At 39.9% G+C, this 24,999-nt stretch overlaps 1 protein-coding gene across 11 annotated transcripts in view; it reads right to left on the reverse strand.

Moving 5' to 3' along the window:
• Window positions 1-24,999, reverse strand: part of MAP3K4 (mitogen-activated protein kinase kinase kinase 4) — a 79,488-nt gene that overhangs the window by 53,845 nt on the left and 644 nt on the right. For 9 of the 11 annotated variants that reach the window (XR_011325368.1, XR_011325367.1, XR_011325370.1 and 6 more), the window contains exons 1-2: window positions 21,366-22,012; window positions 4,842-5,032 (exon numbers count right to left, since the gene is read on the reverse strand). Coding sequence is in view for 6 of the 11 variants with exons in the window: in XM_069786904.1 (XP_069643005.1) it covers window positions 4,842-5,032; window positions 21,366-21,997 (823 nt within the window). In the remaining 5 variants the exon portion in view is untranslated. Of the gene's footprint in view, window positions 1-4,841; window positions 5,033-21,365; window positions 22,013-24,999 lie in introns of those variants that run through there. The other 2 variants (XM_069786905.1, XM_069786907.1) reach the window with 1 other exon arrangement.

Raw genomic sequence — 24,999 nt, forward strand, 5'->3', positions numbered from 1 at the left:
TCCTGCCTAACTGTGCAATCTCCTCTTCTCTTCCTCCTCTTTCCTCACAAGCAGCAGACATTATCACCCTTTTGCAGCACTAACAGAAGCACTTTAATCTAGGCTTTGCAGATCAGGACAGGAGAAACTACTTGGTATCAAAACAGTGGTTCTCTCCCTCTTAAGGAATTAGTGGCAGGCTGGAGAGAAGCACCTGTATGTAGACAGCTGCAGTCCAGAGATCAGCAGTTAGAACACAACAAGCTACACAGCCACAGGGCCCCCTGCTTATTCAAGAACAGAAAAGACTTTCAGAATGATGGCTGAATACTTTGTCTTCTTTTCACTGTTCACTGTGACTCTAAGGATTATCAGATGCACACAGCTCATTCCCCACTCTAGAAGTAGTAATTTCCTTAGAGTCTTTGCTACTGTGCTTCTCACTATAACATCCATTAATACCAGAAATACTAATAAGCTTATTTGCAAAACAGGCCTGCTCAGTGGAAGAATAATGTTATTCCCTTTCTATATATGGAAAATCATGATAAAAGTCCGTCAAGCCAGCATGCTTTTGGGTGCCAAAAATGGGAAAAGCTATTGCTCAACATTTCAGAACACCGAGCACTTCGTGTTCAATGCTCCCTGACTTCAATTGCACCTTGATTTCTCACCAATTTGCAAACCACATCCCAAAATCTCTAGTTTGCTTCTAGGAAAACAAGAAACAGACAGAAAATTTTAATTTGCACTATTTGCCTAGCATCACACAAATTTTCGTGACAGAATGCTGTTATCATATGATGCACTTCACTGACTTAATTATCAGATGGCCTTTCATTCTTGTTCCATTCACTACATATCTTCCAGCATCTGCAACAAAAGAAGGTACAGCCATAGAGAAATCTGCTTCCTCCATCACAAAATTCCAAATAATCTCTACTCATGTAAGACAGCAGTGCTATAGAAGAGGACTGGTGTGGTAACATAGCTCAAAGACTATCAAATGTATGCACACAAAGGCATTGTATTAAGGTTGCAGAGACACCTGAAACAAAAGTAGAGAGGTATGTGGTCAGAACACCTTCCTTGCTTGCTTCCATTACAAACCCTGTTTTCAGCTGTTAATGAGCAATAACCAAGTTAATAAGGGTGTGACCTGCCACACTGCCTCCTTCCAATCCCCATACCTAAAAAAAAATAATTTAACCCTTGTCATAGTTGTGTAGGATCGGGGCAGGTCACAGTGTGTACAATGGCATTTAACCCTGGGAAAAAAAATTATATTCTGAAGGATATGAGGAAGAAAAAAAAAGAATCACAAAATCATCACAGAAACTGTTTCTTGCAAATATGGACTTCATTAATGCCTCTTATACTACTGTTATTTCAGGTATTCATACATCTTTCTCTGAACAGCTACCAAGTACAACAGCAGCTGACATGAAAACCTAACTCAAACACAGTTTCCTCCTGGAAACGGAAGCCTACCAGTGCTTCTAAGAAACCTGCTATAGAATTCACTATCACTGATTTTACCTTTATCTACTCAAACACTACTGTCAGACAGCAGTACCTCACCCTCACTGGTTACTAACTTGTGAGGTTAACCAGCACCACACAGAACACAAGACTAAAAGTCCCACTGAGCGTATCAGCTTGAATTCCACACCACAGTTGGCACTGCCGTGAGGAGCAACAGCCCAAAAAGCTAGGACAGGCAAGGAGCGGGAAGACGTGTTCTGCATTGGCAGGAAAGAAGAAGGAAGATGAAGGAGGTTGGCAGAGATGAAACACACACACATAAATACCCCCCTCAGACTGTGAGGTAGTTTAGGAATGGATCAACTTTTAACAGCACTTCGATGTTAAATATTTTGGTAACCTTGCAAAATAAATGAAAACCTTGGCACATTTAAAGATCACTTTCTGAACTTACACTCTAGCTACCAGGAGGTCCTATAAACCCCTTCGGTTTGTATTTTTAACATGTTATTCTCCTTCAATATTGATCTTCAGATTCTCCACCTCACCAAAACACATTGAAAGAAAGGTAAGTTAAAAATATTATTCATTGTTAGACATCCAAAATGTCCTAATACTTAAATATTCATCATTCTTAACAAAGCCCAGGCACAATAATCTACAAATTGTTTCAAAATCCTCTCATTTTATCAAATAAACAGGTGCCAATGATTCAAATATACCCAACAATTCTGTAATAAATGAGTATCAGTGTTATAATTGTAAGAGCTCCTACTTCTCATTTTATTGCAGTTTTGTAATACAGGCTTAAATTAATTTGTAAAACACATTCAGCTGTACTAACAAATTTTGCGTTACAATTACCTTTACTGCTACATGGGGCAGGTAGGTTTCATGACTAAGCAACAATTGGTTGTTGAGAGGGAGCAACCAATAGATGGTAGAGTCTGAGACCTTAAACAGCTCATTAAAAAAAAAAAAAAGAAAAAATGACAAAACGAACTTAAGGAACTTGATAGGGGTAAGAAAGTAGGACGGACAGAGGTTCCCCTTCAAGTATGAAGTTGCAGAAGTTTCATACTAAAAAGCAGACAGGAGCACTGTTTTTTACATAGTCCAAGGAGCTAACACTTCAATAAGTAAGCAAGCATCACTGGACTGACATTCCATACCCTCCGAGTCACAAAAACAGGTAGGAGACACACCTATGTCTTAGAAGCAACTTTGAAATGCAGTTAGCTTAGAAAATGTGAATCCCATGGGTCTTGGGCTGCAGGAGAAACGATTCAGAAACAAGTTTAAACAGCTTATTGCATCAGTTTATTTTTCGATACTAAATGCAAGTTATAAAAAACTTGGTGTGACAGAAACTAAACAAACATTGGAGAAGCAAGTAAGCAAGGCCCTAGTGCCCAAAATTCTTTCAGTTGTCTAAATAAAGATATATTAAATCTGTGTTATATGTAAATGTCTGAAAAGTTATTTCAAATTTACTTTTTTAAACTGATTAATTACATCAAACTAACCCCCGAATGAATTCTCTCACTGAAGTAAAACCAATTCAATCTCCAATAATAGCATATGCACACCCATTCCAGGTCAATCAACTAGTCCACTTCGAAGTTGTTAGTTTTGGGGTGGGTTTCTTCCCTGCACCGCCCCCCCCATACTGAATAAATTGCCTATACGTATAATCTCAGAAAAAGTTAAACAAAATGAACTATGAACTTTCCAGAAAAGATATTTTACGCAATGTAACACCATCCAATTCATACCAAAAAAACCCACAAAACAAAAACCAAACCCAAACATATTTTAAAGATACACTCACAGCAACCAAGAACAGGATATTGTTATTCCAGAAGCAAGAACCATTCCCCTTGCAAGTAGTGAGAGAGAGACCTACATAAGGTTAACGTTTCATTAAAAGAGTTTAACTTAGCCAAAAGGCACAACTAAAAGCCAATAAAAGTAGCTTAATAATTCCAATGCCTACACAGCTAACTGGCAAGTATAACAAGATTTCTCTCTTCAATTTAGTTTAAGGAAGAGGTCTTCTGGTGAATGCTTTCTTCATAGTGACATTATTCAGAGGCTGTATGAAATGGAAGGGAACCAAAAGCTTTGGAAGATGTTTGTGTGAGCCCTTCTTTTATTAGAAACTTGCACTCCACAACTCTGTGAAACTGAAGAATAGACTGTATTCCCTTATTCACACTAAACCATTTACCTTCTTCTCCCCTACACTTCACCTTGAAAATGTAATCCTTGCAAGTAAATGCACTTTGTGATAACATTTCCCACTTCCTCTGAAGCGATTTAAAAAATGGCTTCCAAAATATTAACTGGCAATAGTCAAGCTGCCATAACGACTCCAGCAAATAACTGTGTCTAACATGGTTTTTCTTAAAAACAAAGAACACCCCGCCCACTTCCACCCCCAAAAAAACCCCAACCAAACCTAGGTATAATTCTGTATGAAAATACTGAACATAGAATCTTAAAAACTGGGGGGTTTGCCCCCATCACAAGCTGAGCAAAACAACCAAAACAGCACAATTTTTTCTTTTTTTCTTGGAAGGGCAGCTTGAAAAGATGTAGCTACCACATGTTTTTTAAAACTATCTTTTCAACAAGCAATTACCATATTCTATATCTGCTCAAAATTAAAGAAAGAAAAGCTTAAAATTCATACTTTAACCTAAAAATGTTTTATTTAGTATTAGATGTCGTTACTCAGTAACATTAGGAAAAAAACATACAGCAAGTATCTTTTGTTTTTTCCCAGTTATGACTTTATGACTAAAGCATCAACAGAAGTAAACAGTGGTAACTACAATTTAATTGCTTCATTGACACTGAAGAGTAAAGAATAACCACTGAAAACTTTATTTTTCTGTAAAACAGACTGTGAAGTGCTTCAGAACATGAAATTGGGGCAGAGAGGCAACTACGCCATTACTAGAGACCACAGAAGCACAGAAAAAATTTGATTGGAAAATACCTCTGAAGGTCATTTCTTCCAACCTCCTGCTCAAAGCAGGGTTTATTTCAAAACTAGTTTAGCTTACTCATGATCTTATACAGTTGGAAATCTTTGGAAATCTCCAAAGATAGAGATTCAACAACCCAACCACCTCTCTGGCAAACTGTTCACTCTTTGACCATTCTCATGGTAAAATTTTTCTTCTAATACCCAGAGTTTTCCCTTGCTGCAACTTAGGACAGCTGCCTCCTGTCCTTTCACTGCACCTCAGTATCTCACTCCATCTTCTGCATATCTCCTCTGTCAAGTAATGAAGGGCTACTACTATGACTTTATGGTCATTTTAGGAAAAAAAAAAACAAAAAAACAAACAACAAAATACCACACCTACCTTTCAAAGTGGAACGGCTAGCAGGTCTCCCAACGTTATTCTTCTGGTGCTTTGTTGACATACGCTTCATCTGGCGGGGTGTACTAGGAGGAGAAGTTCCATAGAAGGCGTCAGCACTTGCTTCATCTGATAATTCCTCAGGGTCAGATTCAGAGATCTTGCAAGTAGCATCTTCTGATTTGCATTCTTTCCTGTACAGAACAAGTTAAACCACGATGTTAAAGAATTTTTCCTTGCAATATCTGTTTAGAAAGCTAATCCATCAATCCCAACCACAGTCAACCTTCTACATTTTCCTGACACAGCCATGTATATTTACCAAAGTTTTTTCACACCCATAAGGGCAACTTTCCAATCAAGCAAAGTATAAGCAACATACAACAAAATGGATGCATAGCCAGAGTGTCACTAGGAGAACACAATGTGTATGTAACATATTTGTTTCTGAGAAAACTTGCAGCAAGCCTAAACTAAGAGGTACACAAAACAAACAAAGGTTCAAAAATACTAACATAATGCAAGCCAGTCAATCTAATCAGCGGCAGAGACAACAGCAGAGGTCTTCCCTTCTATCTTCCACCCCCTAACTTGTGCATATCATGAAGGCAACTTCTAAGTTCACTGAAAAGGCTCTCCACCCTTCACAAAACTTCTATCTAGCACAGGAGACCTAAATGTATGTTACGTACTTTTCACTGATTTTAATATTAAGTAGGTTTAACCTTAGAACCTTTTTTTTTTTGGTAGCAAAAAAAAATAACAGGGTTTGTATAGTAACTTTTTAGCCTCGATTACTTTGGCACTTTGGGAAAATACCAGTAATACTTCAAAAAAAACCCTCAGAGCTCATGCAAACACGAAATTAAAATAATGTATATATGTTCTTCAAACTCCAAATCCAGATGGTCAGCTTAACCACTGGATGCGGTATCACTGAATTCAACAGAAAGCATGTATTTTTGCAGGATTAGTACCTATGTCAGTACAGAATCCAACACAATAGCTTTCCAACCCCAGGTAGGACCTTTCATTGCTATTACATCTAGCAGCATTGGCAAACACTGCAGAGTAGCATTACATACAGTATTACAAAACTGTAATTTATTTCATTATTTAAAAAATGCTGACTTGTCTTTGTAATTTTCCAAAACTCTAAACTATTTTGATTTAAATTGTTCAAAGATAAAACTATAGAGTAACTTTTTTCCTTCAGTGAGGTACAGGCCTTAAAAAAAAAAATCAGAACAACAAAACAACAACTGCATGGTATCACATAGTTAACCCTAGCTATGGCACAATTCCATTGCAGAACAAGACAATCAAAGTCCAGACTGCTATGATTTTGGTCTCCTCCCCAGCCAAAAACTCCTGTAGCCTTTCCTTTGAGTCTATTCTGGCACTCACACAACTGCCCACTAAGCCAAAGCCAGGAGCTGACCTATTTGTAAATTCCCATGGCAAAAAAAGGAAAAGCCATCGGTTTTCGTATGTAAAATATGGGCAAGCTCAAAGACAACTTCCAGTGCCAGCTTCCTCTCATAAGAAGAGGTCAGATGTGAAACAACCACAATGTGGGGCATGCACTCTTATACTAGGACTTGCTTTAAAAATAAAATACAACAAATACAATAAATGAGTAATCATGTCAGATACCCTTTCCCTCCCCCTGGACACTTGCTCTGTCCCACCAAATAAGATTAGTTCAGTAGAGTGGCACTTGGGCACAATACCACTAATAGCTAGATCTCCTCTCCACGATCAAGTGACACACAGCAACGAAACTGCTCTCAGAATGTGAACAACTGAACTTCAGTACATTTTATGCTGCTCACTGATGTATTAAGAAATTTTAAATTCATATATGGAAACAAGGTATTTTAAGACAATCTGTGAACTGTATCATTGCCCCACCAATAACGTATCATTTGAATTCTTCACAATGTTAAAAAAGCCCCACAAAATAATGAAATTCTCTGGTCAATTCAGGCTTCAGGGGAAAGCAGATGGCAGCAGGATGGGTTTTTAGTTTCTCTCACTATCCCTTTATACCAAACTGATGCTTATCTACCCAGGATAAATACAGAGAAGGGAAAAAAAGGGGAGGAGGAGGAGAGGATCCCAAGGCCAAAACAAGTCCCTAACTGACTGAGTCCCATGGGTAGGCTGAAGCTCAAAGTGGCACTGAGACCTCTGCCATCTCTCAGAATATGGGACCCATCACCCCAGCATAGTCCTCTCATCCTCACCACTCCCCACCTGTGCCATACATGCAACTCTCTTGCTTTAACATATATCTGGGAGAAGAACATGCACCACTCTAGCTTGGAGGAAGAAAAAAATGCACTTTGCCTCCATCTCTTCACATATTTTATTTCTGAAGCAGGCATGCAAATAACACCATCTTGACTCTGGTAAAAGACATGGAGGCAAAGAAACATTCGACCTAAATCAGACAGTGCAAGACTAGCATCAGTACATGATAACGTCAATTTTAATTTCACTTGAAATCACAAACAACATTTTACTTGCTACTATTTTTGAGGCAGACGATGAACATTACTCATGCTCTGGTGGAATGAGTCTGAGTGTCTGCAGGAAGAAATAAGCCCAAATATTGCCAGCCAGTAGAATAGCAGTAAGGCTAACAAGAAAAAAAAAAAATCAGATACTGTACTTTTTCTTTGCCTTTAGCTATAAAGAGAAATAAATACCTTAACATGCAGAACAGTTATGTTTTCTGCAAAGCCATGGAAATATTTAGTGTGTGAAATTACTCTTCTCACATTACAGCTTTGAGAAGGCAGTAGGCAAGTTCACCAACTATTGTAGATGAAGGACTCGGGTGGTACCAGAGCACCACCTGTAGTCTAAGGAGAGCCCTACAGTGAATTTGGGTATAATGACAATCACTCAGAATCACCAATACTTTTAGCTTAGTTTCCTTGCCTTGGAAAATTGTGCTGTTTGTGTGTCTTCTAACAGTCTGATTTAATTAACCACTACTGGCCAAATAAAACAAAGAAGTCTTAATCTGTTCCTACAGATCTTGTGAAAACAGGTGGATAAATAAGAGAAAAGGATCTTGTAAATGCTGAACTGCGAAAGCAGAACACAAGTTTATATATTCTTGGACAACAGAAAAATTTTACTTCTGAGAACTCCTGCAAACATCCCTACTGCAGAAAAAAACTTCAGGCAGAGCACACCCTTCTGATTTTGCCAAAGACAAATCAACCACAAGAGACTAAACCACATGAAACAAGAAGTCATTAGTTCCAGTGCTTACAGAACTATTTATTTTTTCAATGATCTCACTGGCCTGGCAAGGCGCAGGGTGGGGTGCTGATGCTCTTGCAGGGCCTGGCAGAGCGGATCCTGCAGCACACACATTAGGTCTCAGTTCCAAGGCAGTTTTAAACTCGGACAAGTTACCTCGCTATAAAAGACCAGTGAAAACACTGGTTTTGTTTTGGTTTTAAGTGAGTAACCTCTGCTAAGAGTCTAACAATCAAACCTCTTCACCAGGCTGCTGGGTCTTTCCTCAACAGTCACTACCTTGTTTGTTTCTTGCTAGTTCGATCAGAGAGCATGAAGTCCAAAAATACTCAAAACACCCTCCAATCTCACACATGAGTAACATACATACCTATACAGTGGGATCCAGCATGCATTACTTAACATTTAGGGGGGGAGGGGGGGGCATCCTGGGTAATTTAGTAAGCTATTCTTTAATTTGTTAAAAAACATAGCAGATTTATCACAAAACATGCAGCACTAGAAGTCACATCACAAAACAGCAATCATGCTCTACAGAACCACTTGTTAGCAGCTGACGAGATGATCTAACTGGAGCAGGCTGGTCTGCTTAGAGAGAAGGCGGCACAGCTTGCAACTCAAGCTTAAAAATTCAGCATGCTCAGTTTAGGGTTTGTGTGCAAAGGCTGTATCTCAACTCGGAGCTCAAATCAATGCCAGTGAACACAAAGACTCAGTTTCATCAGTGAAAGCCTTATTGTGCAACAATGCACTAGATACATAGGGTCTGAACTAAAGCAACTACATCAGCTTAGTCATGCTGGTATCAATTTTTCTCATCCAGATGACACCAGACACACATGATCATCAGCAGAAAACCTCTGGTATTAAAACCAGTTATAATTTTAACAGATTACTGACATAGCATTTGTAATGTTTGTGTGCTATTTACTTTTATGAACCAAAGACTAATTAAATCTGCAAACCTATAAAACGCACTGCTGGCAAACCTAAATCAGATTATAGTATTGGTTATTACACAGAATTGTTGGTTCCTAAATACTGTTGCAACCAGAGTTAGGAAACATTAATCAAAGCTGATTTCTTGTTTGCTACCAAGAACTGCAGGTTTTCTCCCCCACAGCCAGTGAAAACCATCCTAATCTTAATCGGGCATATACCCAAAAAAGTGAAAGCTAAAAGTGTGACAACTGAAGTTACTATTTGCCAAGGACAGTTTAAACCCAATGCTTACGAGAAAACTTGGAAGCACATAGTTTTCAAATCAGTCTGTTTACAGGCTGGTCTCATCCCCAATTTTAATGAACAAAATGCTTCTTATCAATTTTACCCTAGGAATATAGAAGAGACTGTAGCCAGGATGCATAAATCAGGAATACTGGGAGAGTTGCAAGAGCAATATGGCAAAAAAAAAAAACCAACTCAAACAAAACATCTTGACAGCTCTGAAATGCAACAAAAAAATAATAACCAAGAATGTTTCCAACAACTACGGTGTGTTACACCAAGGTGCACTTCAACCAGAATCTGAATAAACAGAATACAGAATTTCTTCAATTTGCATATGTAGATGACAACAGGATTATTATTTTGGGGGGGGGGGGGGGTTAACTGAGTCTAAGTGTTGGCAATATATCTACAATCTCAGTCATGAAAACTGAGATACGTCTTCTAGATTTTTGAAGGCCTGCAAACAAAAATAGGAGGGGAAAAACTGGCCTGTGAAATCTGAAGCAACAGGACAGGGAGCAAGAAGTCTGGTAACTGTTGCTCTTGATGAAGGCCATGAGCCTTTCAAAAAATACAGTCATTTATCATTAAAAATAAATGAACACATGAAAAGACCACTGAAGATCACATGGGGACATGTTAAAATTAAGTAGGCTAAAGTCACACTGAAGAGTATGATTTTTAACCGGTATAAACTTTTTGCACTTTACTGAAGCATTACTCAAACTTTAAAAGTTTGTAACAACCAATAATAAGAGGTCATGCTAAAAACTGTGACAGCTATATGGGGAAAACATTTTTTTTAATCTTCCCTTTATAACAGCTACCCTTGATCCCCATAAGCAGAAGTTTGAACTTATTAGGCACTTAGATAATTAACTCGGGTTCGGCCACTGCTTATCATGCCACACACAGTTTAAAAGCTTGCTGGGAATCGGAGCAGCAGAGGTCATGTGATTGGACTACAAGCACATAGCAATAAATCCGAGTTAGGCAATTAAAACACAGTAGCCAGGGTAATCACCCACCACCACAGTTATGAAGCTGGGCGCTCCACAGGCTGCTGCCGTAAACATCTTCCTGCAGTATCAAAGGCATTACACCATTCACACTTCAGTTAGGGTCTTTCTCAACACTTCCCATGGCACCCTGCCATTTCCATATAGAGAACTGCAAGATCTGTACAAGGTCCACCACCAAACTACCAACTACTTGTTCTTGACACTCAGTGTCTTTGTTTAAAAGGCAAGTGTCTAATTTTCAAACATAAATTCCTTCACAGGGATTCAGCTCGATAATTAAAGTATGTAGGAAGACAACGCTTCATCAACTAATTGACAATGTGCATTACTAAGAACAGGCTAAGGTAGCAGAAAACATAAGTGCTACACATTGCCAATCAAATCTTTTTAAAGCTAGGGTAGCTCTCCCTAAATGTAATTGCAACCATTCTATTTCAAAGATAAACAATATTCTGACAAGAACATAATTGCAAATTGTCGTCATCTGGCAGCTGCTGGCAATGCAAAGAGCAAACAGGATTTTTAGGTAACCATCTCTGCATCTGTTCAAACTGAAAAACAAAACGGTATCCAGTTAGAGCTGCTAAACACCACACACAACACAACTCTGGAATCAGCAGCTCTAACCTCTCTTCTGTGGGGCAGCACTGGGTTTCGATTTATCTGCATAGCACAAGAGAACGTGACAGTACTCTTGGACCAACAGCCCAGGGAAGGAACTTCATTAATCAACCTGTAGCTCTTTGGGAAGCTAAGACTGAGGATTAGACAACCTAATCAGGAAAACAAGTTAAGATGAAATGAACTCAAATTCTGCTAAAGTACAGGACTGCTATCTGGTGTAAACTTGTATTACGTTCCAACATTATGAAAGCATCACACACTCCTATTTTTTAATCGCCTTTTAAAGATTCCCTGTTCTGAGGGAAGCTATAAACTTAAATGAATGGACTTGGTTCTGAAAACTTCCTGAACTGAAAGCAGAAAGGACTATAAATCCCATTTTGCATACAGTCTTCTCTTAAAGATCTGCTACATTTTTGAATACTAAAAGTGCGTGCTTGCAGCTATTGCATTCAAAGCAGTTATTATAAACTGCTGTAAGGGCAGCAAAAGAAACAAAAAACCTTGAAGTAAGAAGGACTGTAAGTGCAATTCTGAGGAAGCCTTCAGTAAAAATCAAGAAACAAATCTTGTGGGTTTTTTATTATTTGTTTTTTATTACAGAGCAGCAGGAATTTGCTCACAGTTTGTACAAATAAAACTGTATTTTCTGCTAAATACATCCTGTGTAAATTTGGCACAGTGTTATGGGGGGGGGGGAAATAGCCTGGTTAACTAGATACGAAAATTCTGTGACTAGCACGGACATTTACATGGTGTATGTGTCATGTATTCCTATTGTGACTATACCTGCAGAGACAGTAAAAAAATATTGTTCACATTAAAACCTAATACTGACATACAGTAATGGAGATACTTGACCTTGCATTCACATTTGAATCTCAAGTGCCTGAGCTCAGCATTTCCGAGCAGTCAGTCTTAAATCTTAATCACCAATAACTTCTGATTGCTACTAACATATTAATAGGACTTAGTGTTACAAACTTGGTAATATACTTGATAAGATTTTTAACAATATAATTAAATTTGACTTGAAACTAAGGACATGTCTGGCTTTTTAATTTGCTATCCTTAAGATAAGTTGGGTAAGCTATAGGAAAGCACCAAGTTTTAGAGGTTTTTTTGAACGAGAATCACCACCACAAAAATAAATTACAGATACACTCCTTCTTAAAAGTTCTTCTAGTGTAAAAATCTTATAAAAACAGAAAAGCTTTCAAATTATGAAGGGCGAATGCAATTAGAATTGTAAAAAGCACTGCGTCTCTATTAAGGCCTGGATCGGCTTCCTCCTGAGAAAAAAAAACTTTATCCCTCTTGAAATCACTGTTTGGCAAATGAATACCCATGGTTTCGGGTAAGGAACTGGAAGGAGTATCTGTTACCTGCTGCCTTCCCAAATTTTAGAGAAAAGAAGGGCACACAGACCCATGCCACATCCCACCAGTAGAACAAAAAGCACTGAAAGCAACTTTGAGCTGGGGGAGAGCAGCAACAAAAGCTTTGGTGTTCCAAGTTTCCAGCTCACAAGGATCTTGGAGACATTACTTTACTCTAGAAAAGAGGCATCTGGATAACTTAACTTGACAATAAACCCTGGCAGAAAAACACCTAACAGCAATCTCATAGTGCAAAACGGGAGCTTCAGAGTATCATCTCTTCTGGCATGAAAGCTGTATTTAAAAAAAAAAAAAAAAAAAAAAAGGCAGAGAGGAAGCACAAAATAAAAACATTGTTCTCTAAAGCACTCATAATTCTTCCTGCAGTTGGTAAGTAAAAATCAAGACTGCTAATTCCTTTCATTCTCAGGACCTGTTTTTCAAGCACACTTCTCTAACTCCATTAGTATATCCCTATGATCACCCTTATATCTGCATTATTCTTCCTTTCTACAGGAGGTGGCTAATCCTACCTATCAAATGCATCCATTTCCCATCTCTTCTGAAAGCTAATATTTATGAGGGTCACATTCAACCTTTCATCAATTTGTCTAACCATAAAAGCAGATATTATGTAAGGCACACCAATGTCAAGGCTAAAATGAATGGGGAAAAAAAAACCCTTGAAACTTATCTTAAAATTACAAGAAAGTTTGAAGAAAACGGAGATGCTAAAGATAATGCCTGGAAGTAATCTGAGGAAACGAAAAAATATTTTGTCATGTTGTTGTCTTAAAACAACATTCTAAAGCAGAAAACTAGGGCTTTTCTGTATTCACTAAGTATTTCAAAATAACATTTTAAAGAAGAAATAGTATAACAACTTCAGTTTTAAGAAATATTCATATTCAAGTTCAGCTGTTCCTCCCAGAGGAATGAGGGAAAGGCAAGATACATTATCAATTGTCTCTATAGTCTAGGAATGAAAAACCAGTGTGCTGGGGAAAAAAAGGTAGCACTTGGGCAGGGGACGGTAGAATTTATTTATAACAGAGGTAGTAGTTTTATCATTTACTGCTGCCGCTAACTGAAAAAAAGCGCTTTTCTCTTTCAGCAAGTAAGTCTGCAGATGCAAATTCTACAGAATCTGTTTTCATTAGAACAGCTTACAGCAGAGAAGCTTGTAAGAGCACAAATAACATGAAGTAATATTAAAAAACTTTCTAAATTGAGTATGAAATGTAATGAAGCTTATTCACACAATTTTCTACAGCGATGAAGTAAAGAGCCTCAGAAACTACCAAGACTATAGTCACAGTAAGCTGACACAAGAAGGGGAACATGTTACAGTGTGCCTTTTGTCTCGCAGGTTGCGCATCCCTGGCCCCTCTGCAGAGAAGCCAACAATCGTGTGAACTCAGTCACCAATTTGATGGGGGAAAAACCCCATTAATTTTTTGGTGCATCAGTTACCCATCAGATAATAAGCTGAAGTGAAAACTCCACAGACACATGACTACTAGATCCAGAAAGAACGCAGTGGAGGAGCTTGGCTGCTTCTTGGGGAAAGACCAGGGGAAGAAAGCAACCTGCTGTTCCAACATGTTGAGTGTAATGTAAAACTGTGCCCTCGGTCACTCTCTTCTGGCTGCAGCTGAAGCAATTTATAAGATGTGATGCCATGATGACTGTCCTTTCTGCTTTCCACTGACACTTTGCCAGAAGTCACCAGTGCCCAAGATGCACAAGAGTAACTGGAAGTACCGACCCTGGTCCTTCACTGGTGCTGCCAAAACAATCCAGCTTAGCTGGAATGTCTTTGTTAGCAGGATTTTTCCAACTTCAACCACTTTAATTTTAATTAAGCAACCAAATGTACTTAATGTTATGCTAGCAAGTTTCATATGACAGATATTCCTTGTTGGGGGGGGGGGGGGGGGGGAAGAGAAGGATGTTAGGAGATGAAAATAGTAATTTCTAGTCTGGGTCAGCTGCAAAACTAATGTAATTTTTTACTTGCAGTAATGATAAAAGCAAAATACTTAGGCAGGAAGATGCTTAAGGTAATACCTGTATCACTACCAAGAACTGACTGAATTACATAATTCCAGTATCTTATTTATAAATTAACCTATGAACAAGGGGTCATCAACACAGAAATAATTACAGAAACACTACAACTTCATTGGTAAATAGTCAGAATGTAATAGTAGCCCTGTAGTAGCCATGCTTTGCTCACTATTTATGCTTTGTTTATCTTTGAAGACTAACCTGTAGCATGGCTGCACAAATGCAAACACCCAATGCTGCTATGAAGCCCTGACATACATCCTGCCACCTGCTTGCAAACTATGGGTTTACGCTACAACAGCCCTGCTAACAGTTAAGCACCAAGTACAATAAATCCCAGATCAGCTAAGGCCTGAGAGAAGTACAAAGCAAGTATTTCTGCTGCATGATTGGCAGTGGTTTGGAGCAAGACTTCACTGTGACAGAACAACCACTATTTCTGCAGAAATCTACAAGGAAAAAAAAGTCATTATTGGGGAAAAGACTAATGTAAAGCTTAGAGCTAAACAGTTAATCTTTAATTAATTCCCAATGACATCTTTTCACCCTTGGTAACTCTTAATTAAACTGTTCAATTAGAACAGAAGGACCCAGCAAGTGTGAACACACTTCATTTCTATAGTACGCTTCAAGCACACGACTGACTGTAGCCAGTTCCCCCCATTACAAAGTTCCTTACAGCCCTACTGTATTGACTGGCAGTATTTCTTTTAAGAGAAATTCAAACAAAATCTTCTGCTTCTCAAGATCTGGAAACTACAACAGTCAGTTTTGTAAATTACTAATACTTTGACACTTTCCCCCACATTCTCCTATATTCTTGGGCAGAAGCTTCTAAGTGCTTGATTATTATATTTAGGACAGAAAGACACAGTCACAGAAAAATGTAGCAAAGGCTACTGAAACATCAGAAAGGTGTTGAAGCACCTTTTAACTTAGTATAAAAATATGGTAAACTTCAAACAGAAATCATCAAACAATGAGCTAAAAATAAATTAAGCAAAATGCAAATTAGTATTAATCACATCTTTTTATTGCAAGCAGATATAAGAGCTATTGAGACCTATTTAAATGATCCAAGGAAGTAATTTTTCTTCTGCAAGTTATACCAACTAGAAATAAGTACAAAAAATAAATAAAATAGAGCTCTTATAACAGTTTTGGCAGTTCTTCATGTTCTCATCTCAGAAAAAAATAATAATCAGAACTTCCTGTTCTTTTTTTACTAGCAAATTTGGAAGCAGAGAAAGGTTAACTAATTTTTCCATCTTGGATTATTATAAATTTTCATGCAAGTTTGGATTATGACATAACAGCATTTAGAGAATATGCATGCACTTTCATCTCTGAGCTTTTTTTCCCCCATTCACAAATAGATTATTTGATTAAAACTGTACCATATGTTATTTCAGTAAGAACAACAGACTGTGTAAAAAAGTGTGAAAATGTTGATGGGTTTGTCACGTATCCACATTTAAGCCTACCAGGTGAGGCTCCAAATGGATCAAAGGTTAGAACGGTAGGAGTTAAGAGAGCTTCACCCAGCCCAGCCAGTATCCAGCTCTCTCCTCTTCAATGCCTCAGAACAACTAATGCCAAAGTGTTAATTGGTTTCAGTCACCATGCTTCATCCTTAGTGCTACTTTTTCAACCTCAAGTATATCCTAACCCATCTTTGGGAAAAAAAATATTTTTTTTTAAACTGCAATTTCCAGGAACAGCACTTTATCTTTTCTTTTTTTTTTTAATATGAGAAGCCCTGAAATACATTTTCATCACTAAGGTAAAGATGGTTGAGCATTACAAAGCACAGTATAAATCCAAAGGATAAGCGCTGCAGTTAAATTCTTGGCACATGCACAAATCAGATCCCAAGGTCTCAAGCTACTCAAGCTACACACCTAAAAAATAAAGTATATTTAATTAATAACTACTTATGAAAATTCTATACTATCAAATCTCGATGGATTTTCAGGAAAATTTAAACCACATCAGGAAAAGTTACATACTACTGGGAAAAGAGATACTACGACAGAAAGCGTTAGGCTGCTAGGCTCAGCTATAAGTATACCATATACAACAGCGATAAACTGGGAAAGACACAGACCTAGGATAAAAGATAACAGGCCATTCTTCCCCCCCTCTCCCATGCACAGACTTTACTCTTCTGGCAGAAAGTTCCATTCCTAGACAAGAAAAAGCTGACAACTAGTTTTGATCCCAAAGTTTCAGTTAATCTTTTAGATGAAGTCAGCGTCTACAGGAACCCTAAAGGTAAAGAAGCATTAAAAGTTAAATATGTTTTTAGTGGAAGGTGGTGCCTAAGCACTGGATGCTGGACTACTAATCCACGACCTTTGGAAAACCCAGACCATGCAACGGAGCTGCAGTACTCTGTGAACTATTTGGAGCATCCCAAATGCGCAATGGACATGCCCACAGAGAGTTCTATGGCGCAACCGAGAAGTAACAGAGGCATAAGTAACTGTGGCCTTGTTACCACTTACTGGATGGATGTTTCATAGCTAAAATGATAAAAACCTTTACAAATACTACTCTCAGAGAAGCCATCAGCAAGTAAACCAGCAGCACACATAAGCCAAGGTCAGAATAAATCATACATGTATACCACATTAGAAAGCAACATAAGACAGTCAATACCATTAAACGTTAGCAGGACATGGAAGGAACAGAATTAATTTCCTCCTTCTACCTCATGACAGCAGCAGACATTCATCAGGGCAATAAAGTTATTTCCCATCTTGTCTAGATACAGAATAAACCTGACCAGGGTTCACGGCAAGCTGATGTGATTTTACATATAGGGTTCTTGGACTGGACATGAGTGCACATTTAACAACACAGTAACACTCAAACTCAGGTGTTAAGAGCAAACATTCTGGTTTGGCTTTATGTTTGCAGTTGGCCAAGGATGAGCATGGGACAATTATCAGTTCTTTAAATTAATAAGCTTCTAAGTTATTTTTAAAAATTAAAAAATTATTTAGTTAATAGATTACAGGATAAACAACGCATCAATGCAGTTAACACCTGAGAGCAGAAGAAAACTTAATGAAAGTAATAGCCCTGCAGACATAAATGGCATATACAACAGCAAATGCAACCACACAGCTGAAGAAATAAGAACCAAGATAACTGTATCTTCCTGTGCTGAGAAGTCAACATACTACTTGACTAGCAGTGAGTAGTATAAAAAAATTGTCTTCTAAATCTATTTTAAATCCAGTTTAAAAGAATAGTTTGTATATAATTGAAGAAGCGTGGTTGTCAGGGAAGCCGAATCTTTATAAGCCTTTAAAAATCCCAATTTGCTCCCTAAAATAAAAATTACTGCATATCCCTTATCCTTTCCTTTAAATTCAGTACATCTGTTTTTCATCACAGCACGGTTTGCATTCCACAAGGGCCAATATCACTAGCTTACATAATAGTAAAACCAACCTTGACACAGACAGCACTAATTAACAGACATAAAAACAACTCAGGCAGCCACACAACGCAGACTAATCCTTGCTGCTACAAATGCCAAAGACATCTCAACTAGCACTTCATGGGTGTTTGCGCGTAGGTGGAGTAATCAGTCATTCATCCCAATCTTGCACATGTAAACAAGAAAATGCAATACATGAAGAATAGAGATTACATCTTACCTCATTTAAATGCATGACCCCCCCACCCCCCCAAAAAAAGGATTGTAAAACTCTGTACACTTAAACCATTTTTTCCCAGCGAAGCTATGATCCTAAGTTGATAAAATAAAATAGTTTTAAACTCTTTCACTGCTGATACACTATCGGTCATACAGATAGTTTGGCAAACAGAAGAATAGGTTGAGCACAATTCATGACATGACCTCAGGCTTCGCCTAAATAACAGATGCTGCAGACTGACAGCCCAATTCATTGTCATCATAGAGCAAACAAATCTGATAGACAGACCACTGAAAAATTCCCCAGTGTGGAGGAATTCACAATTCTGTCCTGCTTTATTCACAGCCTTGCTCCTTCCTTCACCCCCTGCACTGGATATATGCCAGGAGAAGAGGGCTACGAACAATCAAGGCACAAGTTAGAGCAGCCCTACGGCTCTTCACGCCTTTGCAGTGCCACCAAAATTGGCATCCCAACAAAGGAAATGCTTAAGGCCTCATTTTTCTCTATAGTGGATTTCGTGCCAGAAAATTCTTGGGAAAGCCTAAAATTGGGCTCGGAAAATTTAAAGCCTATAGGCCATAACCAAGAAGCACCAAACATGTACCTGTTTTAATTAGCATTCTGAATTGTCTAAGTGGAAACATCTATCTTGAAAACTTTGTTTGCTTTGTTACAAGGATTGATAGTTAAATGTGAATTCTTTCCAAAACCTTTTAGTCATATCTTTTCATTTACCCATAACCACTGCAGGCTGTCCAATGTCCAAGTGCAATCCTATCTCACAATCGACATGTGCTCATAAGTTCCCTGAGCGTTTTTCAGTTTAGAGCTGCCTCCCCTCTCTCCCCACCCCAAAGTCTATGTTTCAAGAAAGAAAGGAAGACCTGGGAAAAACAGTTTGCTTTTGGAGAGGGATTCTCAATCAAATGCTTTGGACTAAGGACTATATAATTAAAAAAAAAAAGCCATGAACATATTGTGTGCTTGCCTTAGATTTACAAAATGTACCATTGCATTTATATTCTGACAAGACACAGAATCCTTACACAGTTTTCCAACACAGAAGGCAGTCTCACAACAATGAATCAATAAACTTTCTCTTTTAAACAAATGTAGGTGTATTGCTAATGAGAATGACCAAGTACTTCTCCAACAGAATTAAATTTAACTTAAAAAGAATGCATTATACCGGCGCCCTTCAGTGCTAGCCAGAACTCTTTATCACAAGAACACATTCTTACTCTACAAACAGGATTAAAAGCTATCTGCCACCAAATGGATTTCAAATTCCCAAGCCTGCACACAGTCCCACTGATTTCAACAAGATTCCGACCTCACAGCCATAAGACTGAACACCTAATAACTCCAAAGTTTACATCAACTTTAATCATGTTGAAACAGCTTCACTTTACTCTTGTATTACTTTTAAGAAAAAGCAGTACTACATAAAGCCAGAGAAACAGTTCTCTTCTAAAGCAGATGTGAAGTTGATACACAAAGTACATACAGAAGTGAATCACAGTGGAGTACACGCATTACCCTACACAAATTAAGGCTACCTAATTGTTTTGAGACATCTCCTTCCCACCCACCAGCTCACTCTGAAATAACTAATTCAATTTTCATTTGCTGGGTAAAGTTGCCACCGCACTATCCACACCCACATCCGACTCGCATAAACTGTCTTTTAATAAGCAGAATCCAGCAGAGGTCAGAAATGGCCCTAGACAGGAAATGCCTGGGTGTTTTCCATTCAGGCACTGCAGATTACTCTTCTACATGAAGGCAGCCCAGGTCTAGGGTCATGCTGTTGTACCAGCTTAATTTTAAATCATTTTCTGCTTAACATGCGCTATTATTCTTTGAAGATACTGTAAAAAGGAACTTGGAAGCTTACAAATTCAGTCGCCCTACTGGCATTTATATTTCCTAATATTTCTGTTAAATCTAATTAACTGTTATATACCTTCTGGTTTGGGCATTCTCATGACGTAAGAAAAACAAATCATTAAAATACATTAATGAAAACTCAAACCAGACATTGTTCAACACCATAGCCTCGATCCAAACTGGAGTGCATCACCGCTTCCCTTTTATTACATCAGTACGAAACAGTAGCTTGCAATATCCAAGAATGATCTCAGGAACGTGACAACACATAGCTTTTTTGCACAGCACACCTGGAATACAACATGCTTGACTACTGCCTTACAGTACTAATTGATCACACAAGCGTTTTAAAAAACGTTTCCTGAATGCCTCCTAGTGAGAAGTGAAGTGCATCAACAGGATGTTATTTTAAAAGGAGAAATAATTGCCAAGGAATTAATAACTTGGACTTATGCAACACTTCTATAGCCGGTTGGAAACACTAGACCATGAAGTAATTTGCATCCCCATCTCTCAGCAGGGCACAGAGGGAGACTTGCAAAAAAACAATCTGCAGGTCAGCACATTCAGGAGGTAACAGCAGTTGCAAAAAGCTTGAGGCATCATAACGCTAGCCGTCTGTGGAAGTTGTTGGGCTGCTTTTTTTTTTTTTAAACTGTATCTTCTGACAAATACCGGCTGCAACGTTGCCAGGAGCGATGCTCCAAGATCCTGCAGTTTTATCGGCGCGCCAGAGAGAACCTACCTACCTGGTTTTAAACACGGCTGCTATAAACACCAGACACCCTTCCATAAGGCAGCGTTTTTAGCACCACCGTTCACAACTCAACGGGCACAGGTCACACTTTGTCAGCCTCCAGGGGGGCTCCAACAGCTGCTCCCCCTCCCCGCACCCTCCCGAGCCACCGGCTCCAGCCCTGACTGCCGGTAAAAGTTTTCCCCGAGAGCTGGCTTTGCGAGTGCCCCAGAAACACCCGTTTGCTCCTGCTGCTCAACGAGGGGGGAGGAAACGGTTTGTTTTTAATTGTAGAGTGCCCACAAACATTGCCTTACCCACCGCAGCCACTAGAGATTTCTTATCGAAGCACTTTCTCACTCGGTGGGCGCTTTATAGAAGCGCTGAAGCAGCAGCAGCAGCCGGAGCTCTTGCATCGCGCAGGGACCGGGGGGTGGGAAGGTTAAAACGGCAGCCCCAGCCGCCCACCGCTCCCGCGGCCGTGCCCCCGCAGCGCAGAAGGGGCGGCTGGCACTCGCAGCCGCGGGCGCGGCGGCCCCGGCCCCCCACGCCACGCTCTGGCAGCAGGCGGCCTGCCCCGCTCTCCGGACACAGCTCCCTATTTGGCAGCGCTGGGTACTGACCTCCCCGGCGGCGGCGGCTCCTCCATGGCGGCGGCGGCGGCAAAGACCAGCGCGGCGACGTTTCTCATGCATGCACCGAGGCCGGCATGGCGGCGGATCGCGGTGCGCGGCCCGGCCTGGCCCGCTGCGGCGCCGGGGGTGCAGCGAGGAGAGGGAGGAGAGGGGAAGGGGGATGGGGGAGGGTGCTCTACCCAGCTGCAGGAACCCGGCCGCGCAGAGCCGCCCGCGCGGCCGCCATCTTGAAAACAGCCTCCGCGGGCAGACAAGCCGGGAGCATCGCTACGGCGCGCGAGGAGGGACCGGCCGAGCCAGAGGCGCTCGCTCCGCCGCGGCCGGGCGGGGAGCGGCTCGAGGCGTGGGCTCCCCTCCCCTCCCCGCCCGCGGCCCCCGCCGGGGGGGGGGACACCCGCCCCTCGGCCAGGCGGTGGGGACGGGGCGCGCTGCGAAACGGCGGCGTTTCCCTCCGGGGATGCAGGGGAGGTATTTCCCCGCCGTTCTCCGGGAGGGGCCGCGTTTATTCCGGCGCCAGGCGGTGAGGGAGGCGCGGCGGGAGCTGCCGCCCCGCCAGCTGGCGCCTGACTCCCTCCCCACCCGTGACAGGGCTGTGGGCCGTTAGCGGCTGCCATTCGCATGCGGGCGCCGGGGGGCCTCGGAAACTGCAAGTTTCACCAACTTTAGCAGGCAAGGATAGAAGAAAGACCTAAGTTCTGAGAGGAAGATGGTTTCCCTCAGCAGGTAGCAGCTCCCCGCAGCCTGCTTGCATGAGGGCCAACGCACGCTGAGGCCGGAGGTACCGCGGCCTTCTGCGAGACATTCGAGGGCACCAGAGGCCCTCGAGGAAGAGGGGGTGCGTGGAAGAATGGTTAGGGGCACTCAGAGCTTTGCAGGAGAAAAGAAAAAAAAGCAGGCATCATTTATTGTGCTGCTTACGGAGTAACTTGTTTAATTTTATAAACCTGGTCTTTCTAAAGCCTCCAGCAGCACTGGTTATCGGCCTTGAACAGAGGACTGGAGCCACGTTATCCATTTGGAAATTCAGGGAGGAAAAATGTAATTTCCTGAACTATAGCTTGGCTGGAATACCGACGTTAACGCCCTTCAAAGGCAGAAAAGTGCCATGAGTTAGTTAATTGTTAGAGTTGGAGAGAGAGCACCTCATCTTTTGTTTTATAGGACTGGAAGGACAGCAGCAAACCCTGGTATCAGTAATGTGTATACAAACACTACATGTTACTTCTGAAGAGTGAAATTTGAACTTGGACTGGAATCAATGCTAGATTCTGCTTTATGCCCAGTTCCTTCATTGAATTACAAGAAATTTACACAGATTTCTAGCCTGATACAAAAGTTCGGTTGTAAAGTCACTGTTCATGATACAGTTGTCCATGTATCTGTCCAAGTTCAAGAAACGAAGTTTCTACAAATTTATTTTAACAGGCCCTTTGAAATAGATTTTTTTTTAAGGCTGAAATGCAGAAGATACTTCAACTATACATTTATCATCTTAAAAAATACATGCATTAAAATGTACGACCAGATGAAATAACTTTATGCAGCAAGCCAGCTCCCTGTTTTCTATAGGTCAAGAAAAATACCTGGATCATCATGCCCCTGATGGTCATAACATCTAAACATCAAGACATTCAGCATTTCTGTGCAGAGTTATTATTTAAGATTACTTCATATAATTGAAAAAAGCACTATTTAGCATGTTAATGATTTTTTGCCAAATACTTCTGCCCCAAACCAAAAAGCAGTTCTAAAGGCAGATACACATAATACATTCCTACTAATCTGTCATGGTGAACAAAACCTAGAAACTATAGATGAAGAAAGTCAACATTAGAAATTCTGAAGTGGTAACCTAATAAATTACTTGTCATCTCCATAAAAACATAAATTCTCTAAATCTAAAGCAAAGCTTTACAGTATGCACATTTTTAGTATGACTGCAAATAACAAAGGCTCAATGTCATTGATGAAATAATTGCATAGCAGTGGCTTCTGGCATTCTTCTCAGATACATTATGGATCATCATCTGACGCCACCTCTTCAGCTAGTTGCAGGGCAGAGAAGTCTTTATGTTTAGCAATCATGGCAAAATTTTTCAGCTGCTTTGCTTCTTCAATCAAAACAATCAGTGTAGTGGTATGTTAGAAGCACAGAGTTTTCATTAACTGGGAAAAAAAAATCTGATATTGCCTTTTGCCAGAGATGTCATGGCATGATGGTGTGGATGTGCAGACATCCCAGGGGCCCTTGGCAAAGGTGAAAGTGGGGACTGCTCCCTGCCACTACTTTCGGTAAATATTAAGATGATTTACTGAAGTAAATTGGGGTTCACTGCAGCCTCTCAAACAAGGAAGTCCAGAATAATCTTCCCTGCATGCCTCTTCCCCTTTCCCTTTAGGGCAACCCAGCATACTGGGTTGCGTCACATTCTTGTGGTATACCATAGAGAATATGCTAAAACTACAGATAACTGGCCGAGCAAAGCAAGGCTGTAAGTTTAATACAATGACACTTTGTCTGCAATAGGCAATAGCATGCAACATAGCTCCTGGCACCAAGGAGAAAATTGTAAGAGGAGATGTTTGTGAATGGCCTATGGAGAACTTGGAAGGAAAGGAGAAGAGATGCAGGAATATATGGAGCTGATAGTACAGGAAACAGCAGATGACATAAAACTCTCAGAGCCCATATAGAGATAATATTTAGCAAAGACGAAATTTAAAGAAGTTACAGAGGTCTTACAAAAATTGATACACACAAAATTAATTTAATTATTTTTTGCTTCTTTTAAGGGATGTCTTTTTATTTCAAAGACTCCCTGGCTGCCAGTTTGTGAGTCTAAACATCAGCATTGCACAGGTGCATGAAAATTAATAAATGAAATTGTTCACTCTGGTTCCACTACTGGAACAGAAGAAGGCACAAAATTAAAACAGACATTACAATAAATGATGTCTTAATCTGTCAGAAAATTGAGTTAAAATTTTAGTAATATTAATGGATTTTATTGTCTGATGTGACAAAATTGTGACCCCAAAATTCTAGGTTTAAAAACAAACAGGCAACTGTCAAAGTAGACAAACTTATTTCAGTTTATCTTCTGTTTTCTGAAGTTTTAGGATGAATTTTCTTCTTTTTTTCAGCAACCATTTGGGTTTATGCTTTTAGCAGCTACTGTGATTGCTTAGGAATTGCTTTTTATTCCAGCATTGTGCCTTTTATTACACCAGCAGTCCTAGAACTTGCAATAAATATTTAAGGGATGGCAATAGCATCCTAGCAACAAAAATAGGTCTTTCAAATAGCTTTTTTTAATGTCTGCTGCAACTACCCTTTAAATTTCTATCTGTTCCTGGGGCATAGATTCTGTTATTCCTTTCTCCTCATTTCATCACAAGTATCAGGCAGGATCGTACATGCAGCTGTGCTTTTGCCATTTGTGAATTCTAGAGCTCTTTTCTATATACAAAAAATTCTAATGAAGAAAGATTGGGTTTGTGTAGGTAAATATGTTATAAGAATATCTTTCAAAAATTTTCTCCCAGTACCTGTCACAAGGCCAAACTGCCAAACTTTTATTTCATGTTATGAATGTTATGCAGTATAAGGCACAACTTGGTC

The sequence above is a fragment of the Haliaeetus albicilla genome, chromosome 7 (assembly GCF_947461875.1).
Source record: "Haliaeetus albicilla chromosome 7, bHalAlb1.1, whole genome shotgun sequence".
NCBI lineage: Eukaryota > Metazoa > Chordata > Aves > Accipitriformes > Accipitridae > Haliaeetus > Haliaeetus albicilla.